At 45.5% G+C, this 20,694-nt stretch overlaps 2 protein-coding genes and 1 long non-coding RNA gene across 19 annotated transcripts; 2 read left to right on the top strand and 1 right to left on the bottom strand.

Annotated features, from left to right (window-relative positions):
- The first annotated feature begins 5,795 nt into the window (after nt 1-5,795).
- LOC120707796 (atherin-like) lies at nt 5,796-8,495 on the top strand. The gene is made up of 4 exons (XM_039992803.1): nt 5,796-5,814; nt 6,037-6,543; nt 6,747-6,816; nt 7,025-8,495. Exons 1-4 carry the CDS (start codon nt 5,796-5,798, stop codon nt 7,125-7,127), a joined length of 699 nt encoding a protein of 232 aa, XP_039848737.1. The 3' UTR covers nt 7,128-8,495.
- A 2,799-nt stretch (nt 8,496-11,294) lies between these two features.
- LOC120705436 lies at nt 11,295-17,793 on the bottom strand. Of its 17 annotated transcripts, XR_005687979.1 has the most exons (12): nt 17,489-17,792; nt 17,262-17,404; nt 16,109-16,184; nt 14,612-14,781; nt 14,455-14,533; nt 14,176-14,298; nt 13,873-14,085; nt 12,744-13,102; nt 12,483-12,651; nt 11,968-12,067; nt 11,749-11,888; nt 11,342-11,675 (listed from the first exon to the last, which is right to left on the bottom strand). XR_005687979.1 is itself a non-coding variant. In XM_039989741.1 (9 exons), exons 5-9 carry the CDS (start codon nt 14,629-14,631, stop codon nt 11,424-11,426), a joined length of 591 nt encoding a protein of 196 aa, XP_039845675.1. In that variant the 5' UTR covers nt 14,632-14,821; nt 14,901-14,994; nt 16,109-16,184; nt 17,262-17,404; nt 17,489-17,793; the 3' UTR covers nt 11,295-11,423. The 17 variants fall into 17 exon arrangements, 13 of the variants coding, with proteins under 13 accessions (XP_039845675.1, XP_039845678.1, XP_039845685.1 ...); XR_005687978.1 differs by having other exon boundaries at nt 13,873-14,298; nt 17,489-17,793; XR_005687980.1 differs by having other exon boundaries at nt 12,744-12,926; nt 13,873-14,298; nt 17,489-17,791.
- An 839-nt stretch (nt 17,794-18,632) lies between these two features.
- LOC120705435 lies at nt 18,633-20,426 on the top strand. The gene is made up of 3 exons (XR_005687977.1): nt 18,633-18,826; nt 18,927-19,601; nt 20,009-20,426. It is a non-coding gene; the product is annotated as an uncharacterized LOC120705435 (long non-coding RNA).
- The last annotated feature ends 268 nt before the right edge of the window (nt 20,427-20,694 follow it).

Here is a 20,694-nt window from a genome sequence, read left to right as displayed (position 1 = left end):
CATAATTTTCGGAGCTCCGGTTGATTTATTATCAATTTTTGATGCTTAAAACAATTTCTAGAATTAAATAAAGGTTTTCGGAAAAAGAAAAACACACAGGCTGACACGTGGCAGCACCAGGGAGTGCCACGTGTCCTACTGACGTCAGCCACTTGCTAATGTCATCATGGCTGTTGATGACGTCAGTGTTGACTTGGTCAACATTGACCGGGTCAACTAGGGTCAACTAGGGTCCACGTCCAAGAGTCAGTGGGTCCACGAGTCAGTGGCCCCACTTGTCATCCTCACACTGAGGCTGATGCGTGGGACCCGCATGTCAGCTAGGCAAAAAGGAAAAAGAAAAAGAAGGTGGCTTGGTTGACGGCGGCTCAGACTTATTGGACCGGCTCGGGTAACTGGGCTCGGCTCGGTTAATGGCTCAAGGGAACGGGCCACGACTCGTCGGCCCAACAAGCTTGGCTCGGCTTCAAGGATTGGCTCAGCTCCGTGCTTGGGCCCTAGGGCAGGCGGCGGCCCAACTTCTCTTTCTCCTCTTCCTTATTTCTTTCTCCTTTTCCTTTCTGCTGACGTCTGGGGTCCTTGTGACAATGCTTCGCCTCCTCTTTGACGGGGCTGCCCCACTTGTCGGCGACGAGGCGACAGCGGCTCCATGTGATGGTGGTGCGAAGAGGGCGAAGCGGTGGCGGAAAAGAGGCGACGACGAGGCAAGGCCGAGATCTAGCGAGGACAGGGCGAAGGCGGGGCAAGGCGGGGTCACGGATGGAGGCGAGGTCTGGCGATATCAAGGTAAGGCGGCCAACGGGCGAGGGCAGAGCAGAGCAGGTCTCCAGGCGGCGCGGCGTGTGTGCGCGGCCACCGTGCAAGGCAGGGCCATGCGCGCGGGGAAGCGCCTGGGCACGGGGACAACGGCGAGGCCGGGTTCGTCCAGGACGGCGGTGAACGGCAGCACGGTGCAGGTGCGTGCCATAGGGCATGGCCGTGGTGGGGACACGGCGCGGCGGCAGCACGTGGCGCGGCCATGACGAGGTGGGCAGGTGCGGTGCGTGCGCGGCCGGGACTTGCCTGGAGTGGGCGCGGTCGTGTGCGGGGCTCCGGTTCGCAGGTGCGTGCGCGGACACGGTCTCGCGCGTGAGGCACTGGCAGTCCAGGCTCGTGAAGGGGCTTGGCATGATGCGCCAAAGGGCGGCGATGTGGCTAGGCGTGCACGCTTGCGGGTGCTCGAAAAGCCGAGTCCTTGGCGTGGCCACTGTGCGGTGTTCCGGTGAGGCCGAACTGCGACGGCGACGAGGCCAAGGGCGGCTGGGCTGGACAGGGTCGTGCGCGGGCGCGCTGGACAAGGCGTGCGTGCGGTATGCGTGACCAAGGCGAGGGCACGGCGGGCAGGTTCACGCACGCACGCGGGCTCTCGGCGTTCTGAGGCCGCGCACGGCCGCACCGTGTGCGAGGCACTGGCATCCCGGGCACGCACAGCGACGCGGCAGCGATAGGATTGGGCGGCGGCGGGTCGGCGGTGGGTCCCTGCAGCAGATCAAAGGGATGGGGTCCTAGGGTCCATTACGGAGGCTCATCGGCGCTCATGGCTGTCGGACAGCAAGGAGGCGGCGAGCGGGGTCGTTGGCGCTCACCGGTGGCTCGAAGTCATTGGGGCTCGACGTGGTGGCGAGGCGAGGCCGTGGCGTGCTGGTGCGGTGCCGTGCTGAGCTGCTGCGTCGATGTCGGCGTACGGGGCGCAGGCGTGACGAAGCTCTTGTGGGCGGCGACGTCCTTCTCCCCTCGCGGCGTCAAGCTCCTAGCGGAGCTCCTCCTCTTGGCACGGCGACGGCGATGTCCTCCTCCTTCCTCCCTCCTCCTCTTGGCTCCTTCTCCCTTCTCCTCCTCCACTCTCTCTTCCCCTGCTCCCTCCTCTGATTCTTTGATGGCTGTGGCGGCGGAAGGGGAAAAGCACCCCAGGGGTGGCTAGGGTTTCACAGCGCTCGATAGGGGGGTTTTATAGAGGGGCTCTAGGGTTGCGCGGGCTTGGGCGAGGCCGGACGGCCGGTGATTTTCGGCGTCCGCACCGGGACGCGTGGCGCACATCCGGCCGCGCGGCGCGGGTGCTAGGGTTCGGCGCGGGCACGCGGGCGGTCAAGGGTGTGCGGTCGGGCGGTTTCCCTCACTTGGCGCGGAGCGGGGACAGGCGGCCGCGGCTGCTGGCGTCGGCAGAGCAAGCGGGGCAGGCGGCGACCGGCAAAAGCAGAGGAGGCGCGGCGGGTGGTTGAGGGAAAGGAGAAAAGCGCACAGTGCTGGGGCTGATGGGCGGGCCCCAGCGGTCAGCGACAGCAGGCGGCGAGGGGAGCGGGTGGAGCTGGGCTGGCGCGTGCGAGCTGGGCCGGGCGAGGCTAGCGGGGCAGGCCGGGCGAGCGGGTTGGGTCGCGTGGGAGGTTTGGGTCCAGCTAGAGTTAGGGGTTTGTTAGCTTTTGTATTTTATTTAAATGGCCCTTTCAAATAAAATACCACACAATTCAAACAAAAGGAATCCAAATCAAATGGAAGCAAGGTAGATTCAAATAAACTCCAACTCCAAATGAATCACACTAGCAATTAATTATCCTTAATTCAAAACAAATTTTAATTTACTAAGAATTTAGAAGGGATGAATTCTTACTTAAGTGCATTTATCTACAACATTCCCATAAAATTTTGAAATTCGCATTTTTGGATAATATAACATTCCGTAAAAATACGGGATGTTACATGGTCCGTGTCTAGCTTCCTAATTAAGGGCCTGTTTGGGACCGTGGTATGTAGAAGCGGGTTGCAAATAAGCGAAACGCGGCCCACTCCTCGCTTCTCGTGTTTTGGCCGCTCGTAGTTCATTTGCTCGCTTATCAACGTGAGCGCGGCTGCCGAATGCGCGTCCGCTGCAGAGCGTTTGGCGGGATTTTTCTTATTGTTTCGCTGAAACACGTCGCAGACGCAGTGCCAAACAGGCCCTAAGCTGAACATGGATTTTTTTTCACATATATACTTGTGTGTAAATGTATATGTGTATCAATTTTCGTGCTGGCCTGCCAGCCGAGTTGACGCGTAGCACCTTCCATCCCAGATTTTATGTTCTGTGTCTAAACTAATCCAACAAATCAGCTCACTTGTGTAATCCAGTCAAATTTGTTCCTCAATAAAATTATTTTTTTATTTTGAAACAATTTTTTAATTGTTTCAGCAATACAAAAAATTTGTTCAGAAACAAAAAAATTGTTTTTGGAAAAAAATAATTATCAGATCTTGTGTGATGGTTTAACTGGCAGTTAAACAAGTGACTCTTAGTATTTGCGGTCGCCATAACATTCATTCCATCGTGCTGATGATGATGACTCGCTGTCTTCGCTTGGTTCGTTTCCGGTCCAGCCTTGCGGCGGTGTCACTCAGATCTAGACATGCAACTATCCGGGCCGTGCTAATTCGCGAGCGCGCGCCACCATCTGGACTAGCGAGCGATTTCCGACAGCCTTCTCTTTCTTTTTTTTGGTAATTACTTCTTCCGCGTTTTCGATGGAGCCTGCAGTTTTCACATGGGGCACCTGCAGTTTCCACATGGGGCACGTAACCTCTGACGTGGAGCATCCCGCCAAAAAAAACCATTTCGTTTGCGCAATTAATTGGTTTGTTGGTTTCAACTTTTTTTTTTTAACTTTCAATATTTCGGGACCGTTGGAATAATAGGGGAATAAATTGGGTGGGGGGTAAAAAAAATATAAAAATAAAACCAAATTTTATTTTAAAAATGTAATTACCGTGCACACGGGATTTTTTTTGAAAAAATATTTATAAAAATGTTATGGATATAACTTTCTGATGACACATCTTTTGATAAAAATGTTATGGATATAACTTTTAGTACCAATTCTATTCGATTTACAAGAACACACATATTGTGAACTTGTTAGGCACGAGAAAAACAGTGCGGTAAAAAAAGAAAGTTATGAATATAATTTGGGTACAAAACTTCTTGTGTTGACAAATAAATAAAAATTCTAAACTTGTCGGACACATAAAAAACATTGCGTTTGAAAATCTTATAAATTTGTCACCGAACTTATTATTGAAAAAAAAGGTTTTTTCCCTGCCACGTTCCTTCCAATTCGTGCACATAATATCCTCACTTTATTGGCGCCCTGTAAAGAAAGAAAACTTTAATATAAAAATTTGTTGTGCATAAACATATTAAATAACATTTTTGCCCCAGAAAAAACACGTACCTTGACCTTTCAACATTGTTTACAAGCTGGACGCCCTATATATTAATTAAAAAAAATACACTAGTAAGAAATGAGATAGACGTTCTTGCAAACATGTTCAGAAAAAATAAAATATATACACATAAACAAAAATTAAATAGACACAAATTTGTATAAAGAAATCTGTAAGTTATTACAATAAAGTCATGTAACAGCAGATTAACTTGTCACGAGAAGTTTGCAATGCACAGATAATGCCATATATTTTTGTATAACTTCTGTATTAGCAAAATAACTTATTGTGTGTGTATATATATATATATATTCCCTATGTAACACCCAGGGTGCTGAATAAATTATTTAACATACTGACCCATCCGCGCCATCGAAACATACGTGCAGACCCAAGCCCATCTAGCATCCATCCCGCAACCGGAAAATTAAGAGATTCAAACCGGAAATAGGTCTACATGACCGGAAAATTAAGATTAGTCATGGCCATTCATCTCGTAACCAGAAAATTAAGAGGTTCAAACCGAAAATAGGTCTACGTGACCGGAAAATTAAGATTAGTCATGACCATTCATCCCGTAACCGGAAAATTAAGAGGTTCAAACCGGAAATTGGTCTACCTGACTGAAAAATTAAGCTTAGTCATGGCCACCATCCTGCAACCGGAAAATTAAGAGGTCATAACCGGAAAATTAAGAGGTTCAAACCGGAAATCAATTTTCTTGTTAGAAATTTTGATTTTTCGATCACAGTTTATACTCTTGCCCAGACAAATGGATTTCTTATATAGTGCTTGATATATTCATAATTTTCTAGTTACAAATTTTGATTTTTCGATTACAATAACACGTTTTCTGTTTTAGAATCTTTGTATTCCTGTTTCAGCATGAGAAAAAAACAATTTTTTGGCTTCACGAATACTTTTTCCGGTTTCGGAAATACCTTTTCTGATTTGGGCTTTCTATCAAGCGTGATTTTCCGGTCAAAATAACAATTTTCTGGTTTAGGAATACCTTTTTCCAGTTTGGGTTTTCTATCAAGCGTCACTTTCCTGTTGAAATAAAAATTTTCCGATTTAGGAATATTTTTCCGATTTTGGTTTCCTATGAAGCCTGAATTTTCGGTTGAAATAAAAATTTTCCGGTTTGGAATACCTTTTTCCAATTTCGGTTTTCTATCAAGACTGATTTTCCGGTTGAAATAACAATTTTCCGATTTCGGAAATACTTTTTCCGATTTCGGTCTATTGCTACCTCTCTGAACGTGGAGGTGGGGTGATGAATACTAATTCAGCACCCTGCGTGCTAAATAACGCCTATACATACATACATACATACATACATACATACATACATACATACATACATATATACATATACATACATATATATATACATATATATACATATATACATACATATATACAGGGGCGGAACCAGGATTGAGACGAACCCCGGGCCAAGTTTTAAATATAGACGTCCACAAACTCACAATTCAAAAAATACATGAAAATATATACGGAAAGATAGATAATATACATGAAAAATTTGGGCCGAACCCCGGGCCATGGCCCGGGTGGCCCGGGGTCTGCCTCCGCCCCTGCATATATATAATATATCTATATATATATACATATATATACATATATATACACACATATATATACACATATATATACATACATATATATATATATATACATATATACATACATATATATATAGATATATATACATACATATATATGTATATATATATGTATATAATAGGTCTATTGGGTACCCTGGGTACGGAATAACATATTCAGTACCGAGCCCCACCCCGCGCTCGACTCGGATCCGACCCGACACCTGCCGCCGTTCTCCCCGTGCCCGGTTTTCTCTCCCCCACGTCCGAGCGGTCCCCCCCGCCCCCTCTCCACCAGCTCGTCCTCGTCCGAGCGGTTCTTTCCCCCGCCACCTCCAGCAGCGCGCAGATGCGGCGGCGTGGCCCCGCGATTCCCCTGCGCCGCCGGCCCCCTTGTTTCCCTCCGCCCTGCGTCGCCGGCCGCGCGATTTCTTGGCGCCCGTGTCGTCCGGCGAGCTTGCAGCGACTGCTCCCGCCGGCCCGCGCGAGCCCCTGCCCGGCGAGCTGCAGCGTCTGCTCCCGACGCCGTTCGTCCCGTTGCTGATCCGGGGACTGGCGCCGCCCACCGCCCGCTGCTGGCCAGCCCCTGCGTGTTCCCGCATTCAAGGCGACGATCTCCCGTTCCCAACGCCGGTCCGATCCATCCTCACGTCTCCGGCGATCCTCCTCCGGCCTGGCTTTCTATCAGGTGATTCCCCCCTGGCTCTAGGTGCATCGTTGTGCCCCCATTCCCATCCAATTTTATTCCCCAATTTTTTTTTCTAGATTTCCCGTTTAGGTATGGGCGATTTGCAAATGGATTGGATCATTTTAGCTGGCAGAATGTTTAATTTCATCACCACTTCACGATCGTATTGCAGCTCAGATCCTTTCGTCTTCTTGTTAGATCAGACTGTGGAGCAGCTCAACGGAGCGATCCAGGTTTTTGGATGAATGCTGCTGATTCCCTGCAAGGCACAAGGTACCCTCTATCCTCACCCTGCTTGATTTCCATTGGTTTTGGTCAATTTCCTAGTAGGTGTTGATGATTTGTCCAGTGTGTAGTTTTCAAATAAGGTTTTAGGTTGTTGCAAACTTGCAACCGTTACCTGATCCTTTTTTTCAGTTCTCCCTCCCCTGTTCTTGTTCGTGTCACACCAGACATTGACACAATGTCGATTTACATGCAGGATTATATTGGTTCTCAACGGAGCCGGGGAGCATCTTCTAATGTGCCTCCTGTCCAGGCAGGTGTATGTATTCTTTGTTTTTGCGGTTTTCTTAAGAACTTAGAGAATTATGCTCCAGTTTAATAGGGTTTATATGTGCAAATTCATGTCACCTGGATTGCTTTTATACGTGAAAATGAATACACATTGAGACATATGTATTCAAGATTCAAGATACATCATCATTTTCTGTGATTTCCAATCAGTAGTGCTGCCATAGGCAGATCAAAGCTTTATTTAAATTATATATATCCTTCCACTGTATGATACATGCATGTTGCTTCTTTCCTGAAGCCATGCAATTAATTATTTTATGATTATCTCATGAAACATACCATTCATTTCCTGAAGTAGCTTTTGTATATAAGTTGGTGATTATTTTCTTTTTTACAAAGGACATGCAGTTTTAAGCTCTTTCGTATATATTTTGGTGATTTTTCCTAAACTTTGCACTGCTTATTTTTCTAGCAAAGCCTAATACAGAGGTGAGCTTAATTGCCTAGTAAAGCCAGCCTGTGTTTATCGACACAAATGCTACTGATTTCCCAGAGATATACGGCATTGCCAGTATATTATCAGCTTGTCTTTATCAATGCTGCATATCATTGCCATCACTGTTGTTTCTTGAATGTTGAAAATACTCATTGGTGCAGCATAGATAATTCTTTTTTGTTGTCTCTGGAGGGATACGGATGACCGGATCGATCCTGCTGCGACAACCATTTTGACCCTGCTGGAGGCGACAGCTAGACGGCAAACAACGTCTCGTGAATCCAACCTCTGCTGGTGCTAACCTGACCTCTGCCTGTGGAACACCCTCTATACAGGTCTTGAGCTCCAGCACCATCTTCTTGCGAAACTTCCATGACCATAGGTTAGGTTCCTGCCTGCAGCCCTGCACCTTTGAATATCATCAGTCTATTCTTCAGCTCCAACATTTTCTTATGGCTTTTCCATGAGATGGGTCCTGCAAACTGCTTTATCCCTTGGTATTATTATACCAGGGTCTTTGGAAGGTAAGCTATTTACATTTACATATGTTGTTATTTGCTGCTAGCAAATTATGTACCACAAATCCACAATCTCTGTTTGCTCCCATGCGCCCCTAGTTTTGCTCTTATGCAATGTGTATAGGCTGTCTTTAACCTGCATATACTAATAATTCTTAGCTCTTATGCAGATTGCAATATGCATGCTGGATACCTGCACATGAGATGGTTGATTGGCTAGATAGTTTCTGATTTCCTTTTTGTTTATTGTTCTGCCATATTGTAAAAACAGGGTCAATAAAATAGCAGAATGCATTGAGTTTTTATGAACTCTTATGGTGTGCTCGGTTTAAATATGGTGAATGTAAATGCAAAGTGTTCTCAGTTTTGTGATAAGAGAACTTACTGCTACTTTGCATAGAATTGAAGTTTTTATGATTGCATAGGCTTCAGCGACAAGTCTTATGGTATGATAGAAAATGGTTACGATTTTACTCAATGACCTGAACGATCATCCCAACTGGAATTAATGGTTTCTTTCTCTAGAATGAGAATATTCTATGTTCTGACCAAAAAATGGCGTGTCGTCACACTCGCATGTCCTGGGGGAAAAAAATGCACTTGCATGCCTACCCGGCTGCCCCTGCACCACCGATAAAAAAAACCTGTAACCACCTATTAAAAATACAGAAACCGGACACGCAGAGTCAATGAGGAAAAAAAACCGAAGGGAGAAGGGAACGTGGGCGCAGGGAACGGCACGGGAGGGGCGCCAGGCGGGATCGCGATGGTGGGCTAGCTGGCTCGGGTATGGAATAACTATTCAATACCCAGGATAGATATTAGCCCTGGCATATATATATATATATTCACTGCCACGGTGGGTAGCTGCGCCATCCCTATGTGGCAAGGGTTGTAAAAAACGTGGCAGGTTTTTTGCAGATGGAAATTACTAATGAAACAGCAGATGTGGACATGACACTGCTCGTCGCTGACCCAGCTCTGTTCTACATGCGTCGCTCCAATGTAAAAAAAGGGGGTCTTGTCCATCCCTGGTGCACGAAATGTCCATGCATCCCTCATGTGTGTCACATATGGCAGACTATATTCACTCCATCGATGCTTGTGTCCCTCTAGCTTGCCTGACTACCGGTGTCATAAAACACCATGCATTCATCGCTTCGCTTGCACACTATCGCATAGAAGCTCTGCATGCTATGGCTGTTAGGTCGGTGACTCACATGATGGTTCTTTGTTTATGCTAGATTTTTCTTGAATGCGGTCGCGAGAAAATAATCTATTTATTTTTTGTTGTTTTTTTCTTTACCAGGGGAGTAAATCTGCCCGGGGCATGGGAACTACGGGGATGTAGAACGAGCTTTGCGAGGCTGTGGAAATCGCGGTGACAGGTGCATATTCGAACCGGAGGTTGGCAAGGTATTTGAATCTACCGAGGAAGCCTTTGAATTCTACAACATGTATTCGTGGGAGATTGGGTTCGGCATAAGGCATGGGCGATGCAGACAGAACAAGAGTGGGAGGCGTACTATGCAAGATATTGTGTGTGCCTGCGAGGTAAGTAGTAACAAATTTTTCCAATCCGAACCGTTTATATATGGCAGTTTGTTTTTATGTGGTCGTGAACCCTGCAGGGCGCTGGAGATCGATCTGGTGGCAGTACTGTTAGATGTGGATGCAAAGCAATGATAAGATTGCTCCGGCAGCCAGACGATTCTTGGGCAGTAAGTCGTTTTGTTAGCCACCACTGTCATTCCTTGGCGGCCTCCGAAGGCGAGAGGAGGAAATGGAACTCCCATAGTCGCAAAGATCAGATGTCTAGGGATTTGGTGATGCATAGATCAGATGTCTAGGGATTTGGTGATGCATCTTTGTAACAATAATGTTCAAATCAGCAGTCTGTTCCATAGTTGGGTCACTGCACGGGCCCGGTGGCTACATACCATTTAGTCGGCAGTCGATGCGTAGTTTGTGCGGCCAACTGGCCCAAGAAACAATTAGCAACGACGTTGAGAAAACTATTCTTGCTTTCGATGAAATTAGGTCTGCTGACCCTGGGCTAGTAGTCAGGGTTGATAAGGATGGGGATGGAAGGGTCCGATCTCTTTTCTGGTCTCATGGAAACAGCCGGCGAAACTATAAATTTTTCGGCGACGTGGTGACGTTTGACACAACATACAGGATAAACCTGTATAACTTGCCGTTTGGTCTATTCGTCGGGGTAAACCACCATTTTCAGACCGTCGTGTTCGGCGCTGTCCTTCTGACCGAAGAGACGACAGAGGCATTCAGATGGGCTTTTGCTTCTTTTACAGAGTCTATGGGCTCTCATCCAGACACCATTCTTACAGGTATCATCTACTATAATAGTGTTTCTTGTTTCGCTTTAACGGTTTTGTAGTCATTGCATTTTTTTATAAACTTTTCAGACTAGTGTCAAGCCATGCGGAACGCTATATCATCGGAGATGCCACGCACCCGACACCGTTGGTGCAGGTGGCATGTGCTTAAGAGAGCAAAGGAAATGTTAGGAGCTGTATACTCAAAAAATTGTACTTTTAAGAAAAAGTTCCATGCCTTGTTGGACGACTTGGTACATGAGGAAGAGTTTGAGGATCGATGGCGTGGATTAGTTGCTAAATACAATCTTCAAGAAAACCAGTTCATGACCCGTGCTTTTTCGCATAGGTCAATGTGGGCAAAACCGTATTTCGCGGATACATTTTGTGCAGGAATGACTAGTACACAAAGGAGTGAGAGCGCGAATCATATGCTCGACATATATTCCGAGGGCAGCTCCGATGCATCTTTTTGTTAGATTTCAGATAGGGAATCTAACGAAGGAAGGGAGGACCATGCGACCAAGCAGGTTTCAGCGTTCATTTCCCTGTAATCTGTTTGTGAACTATACGACAATGTCCAACTGACGCGAATATTTGATTGTAGGTCTCGCAATCTATGCGTTTCGGGGTCCCAATAGAGGCTCATGCATCTTCAGTTTTCACAAGAAATATGTTCTCTAGATTCTGTCACGAGTTGTTCAGGTCTGGGGCGTTTTCATGTACGTCAATCGATGACGGCGCTGCATTCCTGGTTAGTTATATTGATACTACTACTATACCTGCAAATTGGCGCCGTGTTTTCCGTGTCCAGTATTTGGCGGAGCCCGTTTCATTCAGTTGCGAATGCAAGATGTTCGAGCACGTGGGGATCCCTTGTCGCCATATTGTAAAGGTACCGTATGAGGATTTTTTATGTCCAAGCGTTTAGGTTATTATCTTAATTAATCTGCTAATTGCTAGCTATATTGTAAAACCAGTGGCTTGCCAAAAAAGCCACGGCCGTCGAGGCGATCATAATGCCAGGATGAAAACGGTCGCATGCAAGCCAGTTTTCGGGAAGCGGCAGAAGCTGAACAAACATGCTGAGTTCACAGTAATGCCGATAGACTCGGCGAATACCTTCCATCCGCTGGTGAACCTTGCAATTCTGTCCCTGTAGTTCTTGATCTTCCCGTGGAAAGCCATGCACCATTCCCCGTTCGAAAGTGTCATGGTTTTATCTGATTTCTTAATGCATCTTGAAGTACACTCCTTGTTAAAGAACTGTTCAAACAGTACAAATTAGAGTGCTACCGTAAACAAAAAAGTATGCTCGCCGGGTGGGTGATTGTATTACCATGATTCCTCTATCAGCCATTCTGCCTGTGATGCGGCAGACGTATGCCGCAAGCCCTGAATTTCCTACCCAGGAGATGACTTGTACGAGCTCTGGGGGCAGCGTTATGTTGCGGGCAAGCACGAACAAATCTCTTCCACCTATCCGTAGGGCGGTTGTTAAGACAATGGACAGGGACATGTATATGGCGTCGCAACACCAGGGCAGAGGTATCGTTACCATCTAACTGCTGCCTGCCGTGGTTTGATCTGGCCATGACTGGTTTGCGCACCTTCCTTGGTCCTCCAGCCTGTACTGGCACCCGTACCTTCCTCCTTGACTGAGTTCAGATACAAGATTAAAAAAGAGAAAAACTGCATCAGCCTGGTGAGGGATCCGGACTGGCTGAAGAATCCATCACAAATAGATCGGGCAGATATTCAGTTATTTATTCCCCATGATGGCAAACCAAAGAAAAAAAAAGTGTACAAAAACAGATCACCCCCGTGGTTCCCATGTGCCAACAATCTAAGTAAGCAGGCCAATCTAACTTTAACTTCCTGCAATGATAGTGCCACCTAAGCTACAAATAGAAAAGGCTGATAAATCTCTAGTCCCTAAGCCAGACACCTCAGCTACAAACAGATAACATTATCTGTGAAATCGTTTGATTTTTTACTGCTTCTTTTACTAATCCTGGCTATACCTATGCCGGACATGCACTGTGTAAGTCAGCGGGGATCGAGATGCATTACCGGTGCCTTTGTGCCAGACCCCTCGGCCGCTGCGGCTGGTTCATCTTGCCTGGTCGGGCGAAGACCACAGCGCGGACACGGGTGAGTTGCGTCCGATCCGACTCTCCGGGTAGGAACCTGCACCTCTGTTTGCGAATCCCCCACTCTCCACGCGCCTCCGTGCTCCGACCTAGTAGGGGAGATGTAGGATTGCATGCATTAGGTGGTCAAAAATCCTCCCTTCCCTCCCCCCTCCCCCCGCCCAAGGTGGACAGTGCGCACCTTGGAGCTTCTCGGATCCATGGCTTCTCAGCTTCGCGCGGGTGCCGGTGACGCACCCCCGCAGATGCCGGCCGCTGCTACCCTCCCGGCTTCTCAGATCCTCGCAGAGCCGCTCTCGTACGGCTCGATCGGCTTCCGGCTCCTGTTGCTGCCCGGCGACACTCGGATCTCCTTCCGGTGCGGCTAGGAGAAGGGAGACAGAAGGGTTGGTGTGGCGCAGATGCCTTGTTGGACTAGCATATACACCGTGTGAAAAAAAAGGTAAAAGTAAAGCCGGGCGTGCCCCCCCTCCCCCACCACATTTTCTGCTGGTGGCATCTGCGACGCCACTGCGATTACTGTTTCAGTGTCACCCGTCTCTGCGCCCAAAAAAATTACCATCGATCCCAATGGAACTATGGACGGCGATGGATGCGTGCGCAGCTACCCACCATTGCAACCACATATATATATATACATATATATATATACATATATATGTATATGTATATATGTATATGTATATATATGTATATATATATGTGTATATATATATATGTGTATATATATATATGTATATATATATATACAAAAGTTGGTGCGCATAAATTGTGTCCATAACTTGTATAGAAAACTTATATTTGAGAGAAACAAACCAAAACAACAATAGAACTTATGTATATAACTTCTAAAAATAACTTGTAATACAAGCTAGCTAATAAGTGAACTATAAGTGAACTTTATAGTTTATGTATATAACTATGATGCAAAAGCTAATAATTTTCTTCACATAAAATGAACAACTTTTGCTGGAGACATAACTCGTGGTCATAACATACAGACAAGAACTTATATTGAAAGCAATCTATAAAGTTTTGTAAAAAGAAAGATATAACTTGCAGCTATAACTTGTATAAAAAAGAATTTGTAATAAGCTAATAGCTAATAAGTTCCTGAGAGGGCTACATTGAAAAAAACTATATGACACAATGGTTGTAATGCATAATTTATATCTTAAATGGAAGTACATTTGGTTGAGCAAAAATTTTAAACATAAAACTTGTGCATATAAGTTGCAGAAAAAACTTGTACGGAAACTAGGAGGACTTCCCTATGTTTTGGAAATCAACCAGAAGAAATCAGCCTCTACCTTGTTCTGATTTAACTGTGCCTATGCATGGCCTGCCCTCATCGGCCAAAGTGATATCTTGATATGGAAATAGGGAGGCAGAATGGAAAAGGCTTAGTGCACGAACACCTATGAAAAGATACAACTACCAGAGCACAATCTGATTCCTGCAAATGGAGCTTCTGAAATTCTTGTAGCCAGAACCGTCTGGGCTTAAAGGCTCCGGCACATTTCCTTCATATGGTGCAAGTCGATAAAATTGTTAGCCTGGAAGAGCAAGATAGCAAAGAAACCAAGTGCACTAGATAGGAACCACCACTTAACTATTTTGCTACTGCCGAATTGTCTGCTACTACCCCTTCATCAAAATAAAATATGTTCACTTTTCATAAAGGGCAAAATGTGTGTCTCCATCCACAAGCAACTTGGGAAATTTTCTGCATAGAGCTAAGTAATAAACGGAGGTTAGCAAATTGCCATTCACATGAATCGATGATGGACTACTATTATTGTGGCTATGGCTTTTTGTGATTGATATACTACATGGATCATTTTAGTTGAACACAAAGTTCAGCATAGACTCTCCAAAAACACATGCCGTACCTGTTTCCAAAAAAACGAATCTGTATTCCTGTACTGCAGAGCAGTGATCATCATTGTTGCCAACTCCAACTTGTCCAAACTGCAAGCTCAATATATGAGAGACCATCAGTATAAATAATGACACAAAACCTCAAATGGATAAGTGAAACATCCATACCACTGATCGATGCAATGCATTTCTCAGGCACTATGCTCGAATCAATCTCCGCATGCATGTTCCTAAAGCTGTTCTCGAGCTCCAGCCACCTCTTGAGCACCATCTCCTCCATCCGCCCGGCCTTGAACCTCGTCAGCCTCTAGCTCCTCCATCTAACTAATGCCGACACTCTGCCATGGCCCCACCATCATCAGCCTATTGAACTCAGATCTAGAGAAAAAGTAAGGGTTGGAGAGGCAGAGAGAAGAGAAGATGGAGAAGGGGAGAGGAGTAAGGAGCAGTGATTCACCAGGTATCCGCTCCAACTGAGGCCACCAATAAGATTGTAAAAAAATGTTCTATAAATTTATATCTGATATGATCGATAATTTATGTGCCTAACTCTGCGAAAAATATGTAAAAGTAATCTCTCAGCATAACGTATTGGTTGACCAGATTATCAACATAACTTGTGGACATAAAAATAATGTAAACAATCTTTTAGCCTAACTTGTTGACATGACATGAATGTATCTAAATAACTTATACATAAAAACTTTATGCAATAATCTCTCTGCATAATTTATTGACATGCATAAAAGATTTGCAAATGAACTTATAACTGGTATATAACAGGTAAGTTTGGTGTCTAACTTACGTCCATGACATAAACTGTGCAAAACTTTTGTGATGTAGAACTTATACAGTTATACCGTGCAAAATTTGCGAAGGGAAAAGTTATGCATTAAGAAAAATATACAACTTCTTTGTATAATTCATGACTAGTATATAACTTTTGTACTATAGCATATAACTTCTGTACTACAGCATATAACTTATGTGCATCACTTACGCTGTGCAAAAAGTTTTGATATGATTTTTTTTGCATTATGAGAAAAAGATTTGCATAAAAAGTTAATTTATCAAATTTTCATAAAACTTGTATAATTATTTTTTTGGAAAAGTGTAGTAAAATATGAATTTGTAATCATGATAAAGCTAGAGAATCATAAGACAAATTTCACAAAATTCGTTATGTATATAGTTAAACTTTTGCAGACAAAAACCAAATTTATGTGCCTAATTTATAGTCAATAATTTATATGCCTAACTATGCATAATCATTTAAGGTTTGATGATTCTGCATAACCAGAATTACGTGCCTAACTTCTATAACGAAATTAATCTTAAAGTTATATATGATATGATCAATAATTTATGTGCCTAATTTATCTGCATAATCATTTAAGATTTGGTGAAGTTATCTAGATAAAGTTATGCTAGTTCCTGCAAGGGTCCTTTTCATCATACTTAATGTGCTCCTTACAATAAAAGAAAAACAAAAAGGTCATCTCAGCTACTGACGGTGAGTCAGTGACAACAAGGTGCAAGGATCAAGCATAATTTCATGGCACAATTGACAAATATTTTTCGGAAGCAAAACAAATGCAACTATGACAACCTGAAAAAAGGAAGATCAACAAAATGAAGTCTCCAGGACATAGGCCAAAAACATACCTTGTATAGGTCTGCAAAAACTTTCAAGTTGCTTCATGAAGACAAGGTACACCAGCTATGATCCATTTCTTTCTGTCTATAAAAAATACAAGCATTTGAGTATTGGGAGATATAGTGTTTTGAAAAATAAAATACACACTGGTAAATGCATATCTTTACGCGTCAGCCATCACAGCACCATATAAGCTTTACATGTAAAATCAAAATTATTAAAGCGTAAAAAGAAAGGCACGTTCCACAACCATAATTATTAAGTTCTATCAAATTTTCAACACGCTATAAGAGTAGCAAGGGCCTTAACCCCACCCCTTTAGATCATCAAAACCTAGAAAAGATAGACAGCACTGCATGTTTAATAAATATAGGATCCTTTTCTAATATCTCTTAATATTAATGCCGGCTTAGGCTTACATTACATTTACATATGCATCCTAGATTTTGCTAGTGCCTGCAAGTATACTTATCAGCACACTTTATCTCCTCTTTGCATAAAAAGTGCCGTCCATGATTGCCCACATGGAAGTAATACAAAAAAGATTTGAACTCCCCCAAATGGTAGGGACAAAGGACAACAGTAGGGAATGGAAGATAAACAGTGCATAATTGTCCGTAGTGGGATTCATTATTAGAACTTAAGTACTGATAATGCATCATGACGAGCAAAAACATAGTGAAGAAAAACTGATAAATAAATCATCCAATACGCATGCTTAAAATGTGAAAAAGCAACAACAATAGCTAGATATTTATCAAAAAAGAAAGCTGCTAAAAATAACCCTCATGTTTTGAAATGTTGAAAGATGACCTCTTAAATTTCATCTTTGTGCAACTGTATGTGTTTTTATTTTAACACCCCAGTACATATTAATGAATGCCTCGGAAAATCAATCCGTCTAGTAATATCAAAACAGGGAGAATACTCAGTTCTGCTTAAATCAATAATTGCAGGTACTATACTTCACTGAGGCTTTCAGTTTGATTAACACACATTGTTGTTTCCATGCTAATTATTGTATTTGAACACTATCAGTTAAGTCTATACCTCATTCAGTAGTATAAACAATATTAAAAAAATAACACAGACTTAATACACTTGCTAACCAGTCATTTTTCAATCTATGGGTAACTAATCACACACAAGGCAAAAAATTACCGAAACAAACCAGGCATCCGCTGAAGCTCCCCTTTGGGCAGGAACAAATTTCGCTGGGCTACGCACTCACCGGGACGCGCTGATCCCTCGCCGGACTGCGCGCGTTCATGCACCCGCCGGTGTGTCGTTCCCCTCTGCCGGATCTGTAAGATAGAGAGAGGGGTGAAAAGGAGAGAAGTGGATCTGAGAACGAAGAAAGGGAATGTAATAGGACCACCACCGGCGACCTAGGCTGCTGCCGTTGACCCATGTCGCAGCAGAGTTGCGCTATCTCCGCGCGCCGCGTGCCCCACAGCAAGGACCTCCCCACCAGCGTCGTCGCGAGCAGGAGGGTGCCTCTGTGGAGCGATGCCCGCTGCCCCGTCGCGCTGGCCTCCGCCGAGAGCCATTGCACACGGCCATGGCCGCCGCCCGCCACTCGTCGTCTCGGATCTGACGAGGGGAAAAGGGAATCGGCCGGGGAGAGGAGTTTCACGCGGAAAAGAAAACGGAGGGAGAGAGAGAACGAGAACGGTGGAGATTGGAACTTGGAAGGGTCGCGAGAGAGAGAGAGGCGTGGGGCCTGCGCACGTGACAGTGAAAAAAAAGGATACGCAGTCGAGTCGATTGTTAGATGGGAAACGAGCGAGCGATCATGGAATTGGAATTGCGCAACTATCCTCTTCTGTCTGCAAATAAACGGCCCAACTATTGTTGTTTTTTTTGTTTGGAAAACATGCAAAACGGCCCATGCAATTATAAAGGCCCGGTAACAAATTAAAGGGATAAGATCTCAATCGATCATGTGTAGTCAGTGTTTTATTTCCCAACCGGAAACCGGTTACCGCCGCCCTCCGGTACCGGTTTACCGGACCGGTTAGGCCGGTAACCGGTGGAAACCGGTTGAATTCAAATCCAAATTCAAATAAATTCAAATTTCCCCGTGCAACCTGTTCCGACCGGTTTACCGGTCGGTTTGACCGGTTTGAAATTCGAAAGCTCCCGTGCAACCGGTTTACCGGCCGGTTTTACCGGTTTACCGACCGGTTTGACCGGTTTACCGGCCGGTTTGGCCGGTTTGATCGGTGGGCCTTCATGGGCTGGCCCATTTTTTTTCTTTTTCTTTTTTAATTTAACTTTAAATTCCCACAAACTATACTAAATGAATAAATTTTTGAGACGTACAGTACACGCATCCGATCCATCTGCTAATAATCTTTAAAAGACGAATCCTGATCCTGCAATTGGGCCAAATTCGACAGCTTGTTTAGCCACGTCGTCCATATTTCTCACCCGTACGATCTTGTTCTGACGGTTGGAAAGCGTTCTCGCCAAATGTCTCGAGCTCTCGCTCGTGATCCCTCCCTCGTGGGCGCTGTGGCGCCACAGCTAGCAGGCCTCATCCGTCTCTCCATATATCTCTCCTCCCTCTTGCTTTTGACATATCCCATCCGCAAGAACGCAACTGTAGCACAGATTTTCCCATCGTAAAAAAGCTCAAGATCCTGGTTCACACCCTCTCCGCCGGTTTGTTAGCGAGATTCAAAACTTTTGTCTCCTAGAGTGCTCCCTGGTTCCTATAATAGGTAAGCCTTTCTAAAAAACGATATTACCTCTGTTTTCCCAAATCTGTGATTCAAATTCTATATGTTAGATCAAAATTTTATAGTAAAATTGCTCTACCAGAGCATTCCGCAGTTAGCATCAATTCTGGCGGCCGGGCACCGCCGCCGCCCACCGGATCTGGGCGGTCAGTCGAGCCGCCGCGTCGCCAACCCTGCATGTCGCGAGGGCGCCGGCCCCGAACCCAAAGGCTGCCGCACGGTGCGCAGGCCATCGAGCCGCTGGTCTAGAAGACCGCATGCGCAGGCTACTGCACCGCCGGTCCTTGCAAGCCGCGGACGCAAGTTCACGACGCGCGAAGCACCTCGCGGGCGTGGACACCCTCGCCGGCTGTGACCCCGCCGGTCGCTGGCCACCACGCGGGCACAGGAGTGGACCACGCCGGCGGCCAGCGCGGGCGCTGCTCTGCTAGGCGCAAAGCCGCCGCAGGCCGGTCCTCCCCCGCAGGTGCCAGAAGACAACGATGTGTTGACGGACTCCATCAGGCAGGGATTCACTGCCGGACCTCATTGAGACGCTGGTGCTGGCCACATCTCGCTGGCTGCCCCTGCCCCTGGCCCTGGCAGCACCCGCATTGGCTTCTTGTCGCCGGCCAACGCCGGCTCGCTTCCGACTGTCTGGCCGCCGGTCGCCATCAGCTAGTCGCCTGGACGGATGGACGCCCATGCCGCTGATCGTGCCGCGCTCCAGCTCTGCCTGATGCCGCGTCCGCAAATTTAGTGGGGACACTCCATATAGGTAAATTTCTTAACGGCTTTGGTCCCCATGAAATTTCCCATTCTTTCAAAGCCACGTTGATTCCTATGCTCGATGTGTGCTTAGCTGTTCAAATTGCTGATGAATGACAAATGCACTTGTTTAGTTGCGTTTTAGAAGTCGATATAGACTTCACAGCTTGCAAATTAATAATCCTATCATTACTTTTGAATGTAGTGTCTGAATATGAATTGCAGTCTCTATTGTTGTTGGCATCTCCGATTGCCACATTAAAAGAGTTTTAAACTTGGTCAAGACACGCCTAACCAAATTGAAAAGACCAAACAATTTTGAATTTTGCTTCAGGGATCACATATGTACCTAGCTATGCTGACCTGTCAGTGTTTCCACCCAAAGTAGATGTTTAATTGCGAGACGTTTTGGTGCAGATGGAAGTTCGATCCTCTACAGCTGAGTACAAGTTCCAATGAGCAGAGTAGTGTCAAACAAGAGACGAAGCAAACAACTCTAGCGAGCAACGAAGATCAGCACTAGAGGTTAATTTTTTGTGGACAGTAGAAGTCAGAGCAAATCAGGCAGTTCTTGCTCCCAGGATTTGTCAATAGTCTCCAGTTCCCCACTGGGGCATCCGTCTATGCGCCGTCAGGGCCAACCGTTGCCAGAGTAACAGAAGTTAGCTCAGATCAGCGCAGCTCATTTCTTTGGACTCTACAGATAAAGTCACTATCAGTACATGTAACTTGGACCCTTGTTCATCTAAATCACTCTGTATGAATGTATACAAATAGATAAATGTTTAAGTATTCGTACCTTCAATCCCCTTCATATAGAATAGCATTTTAGACATATTGTTTTCGTATAAAATAGTTCGGAGCTGGAACTTGCAGAGAGTCTTGCGGTTTGGGCATGAAAGCATTGGTTGTACACTAGTATGAAATAATGATCATTGTCGGTACCTGTAGCAGGGATACCCACTCCTACTGCAGCAAGTCAGAACTCGCGTAGTCATCCGTAACTACGCCATAAGGGGCGGAGCAGTCGGGCCCCACGGGTCAGGCTCTTACCTCACCGGGCCAACGGCCCCGGACCCGCTCCCCGCTCTGGGACGGGTCCA

The sequence above is a fragment of the Panicum virgatum genome, chromosome 5K (genome assembly GCF_016808335.1).
Source record: "Panicum virgatum strain AP13 chromosome 5K, P.virgatum_v5, whole genome shotgun sequence".
Taxonomy (NCBI): Eukaryota; Viridiplantae; Streptophyta; class Magnoliopsida; order Poales; family Poaceae; genus Panicum; species Panicum virgatum.
This window is presented reverse-complemented; position numbering and strand designations above follow the sequence as displayed.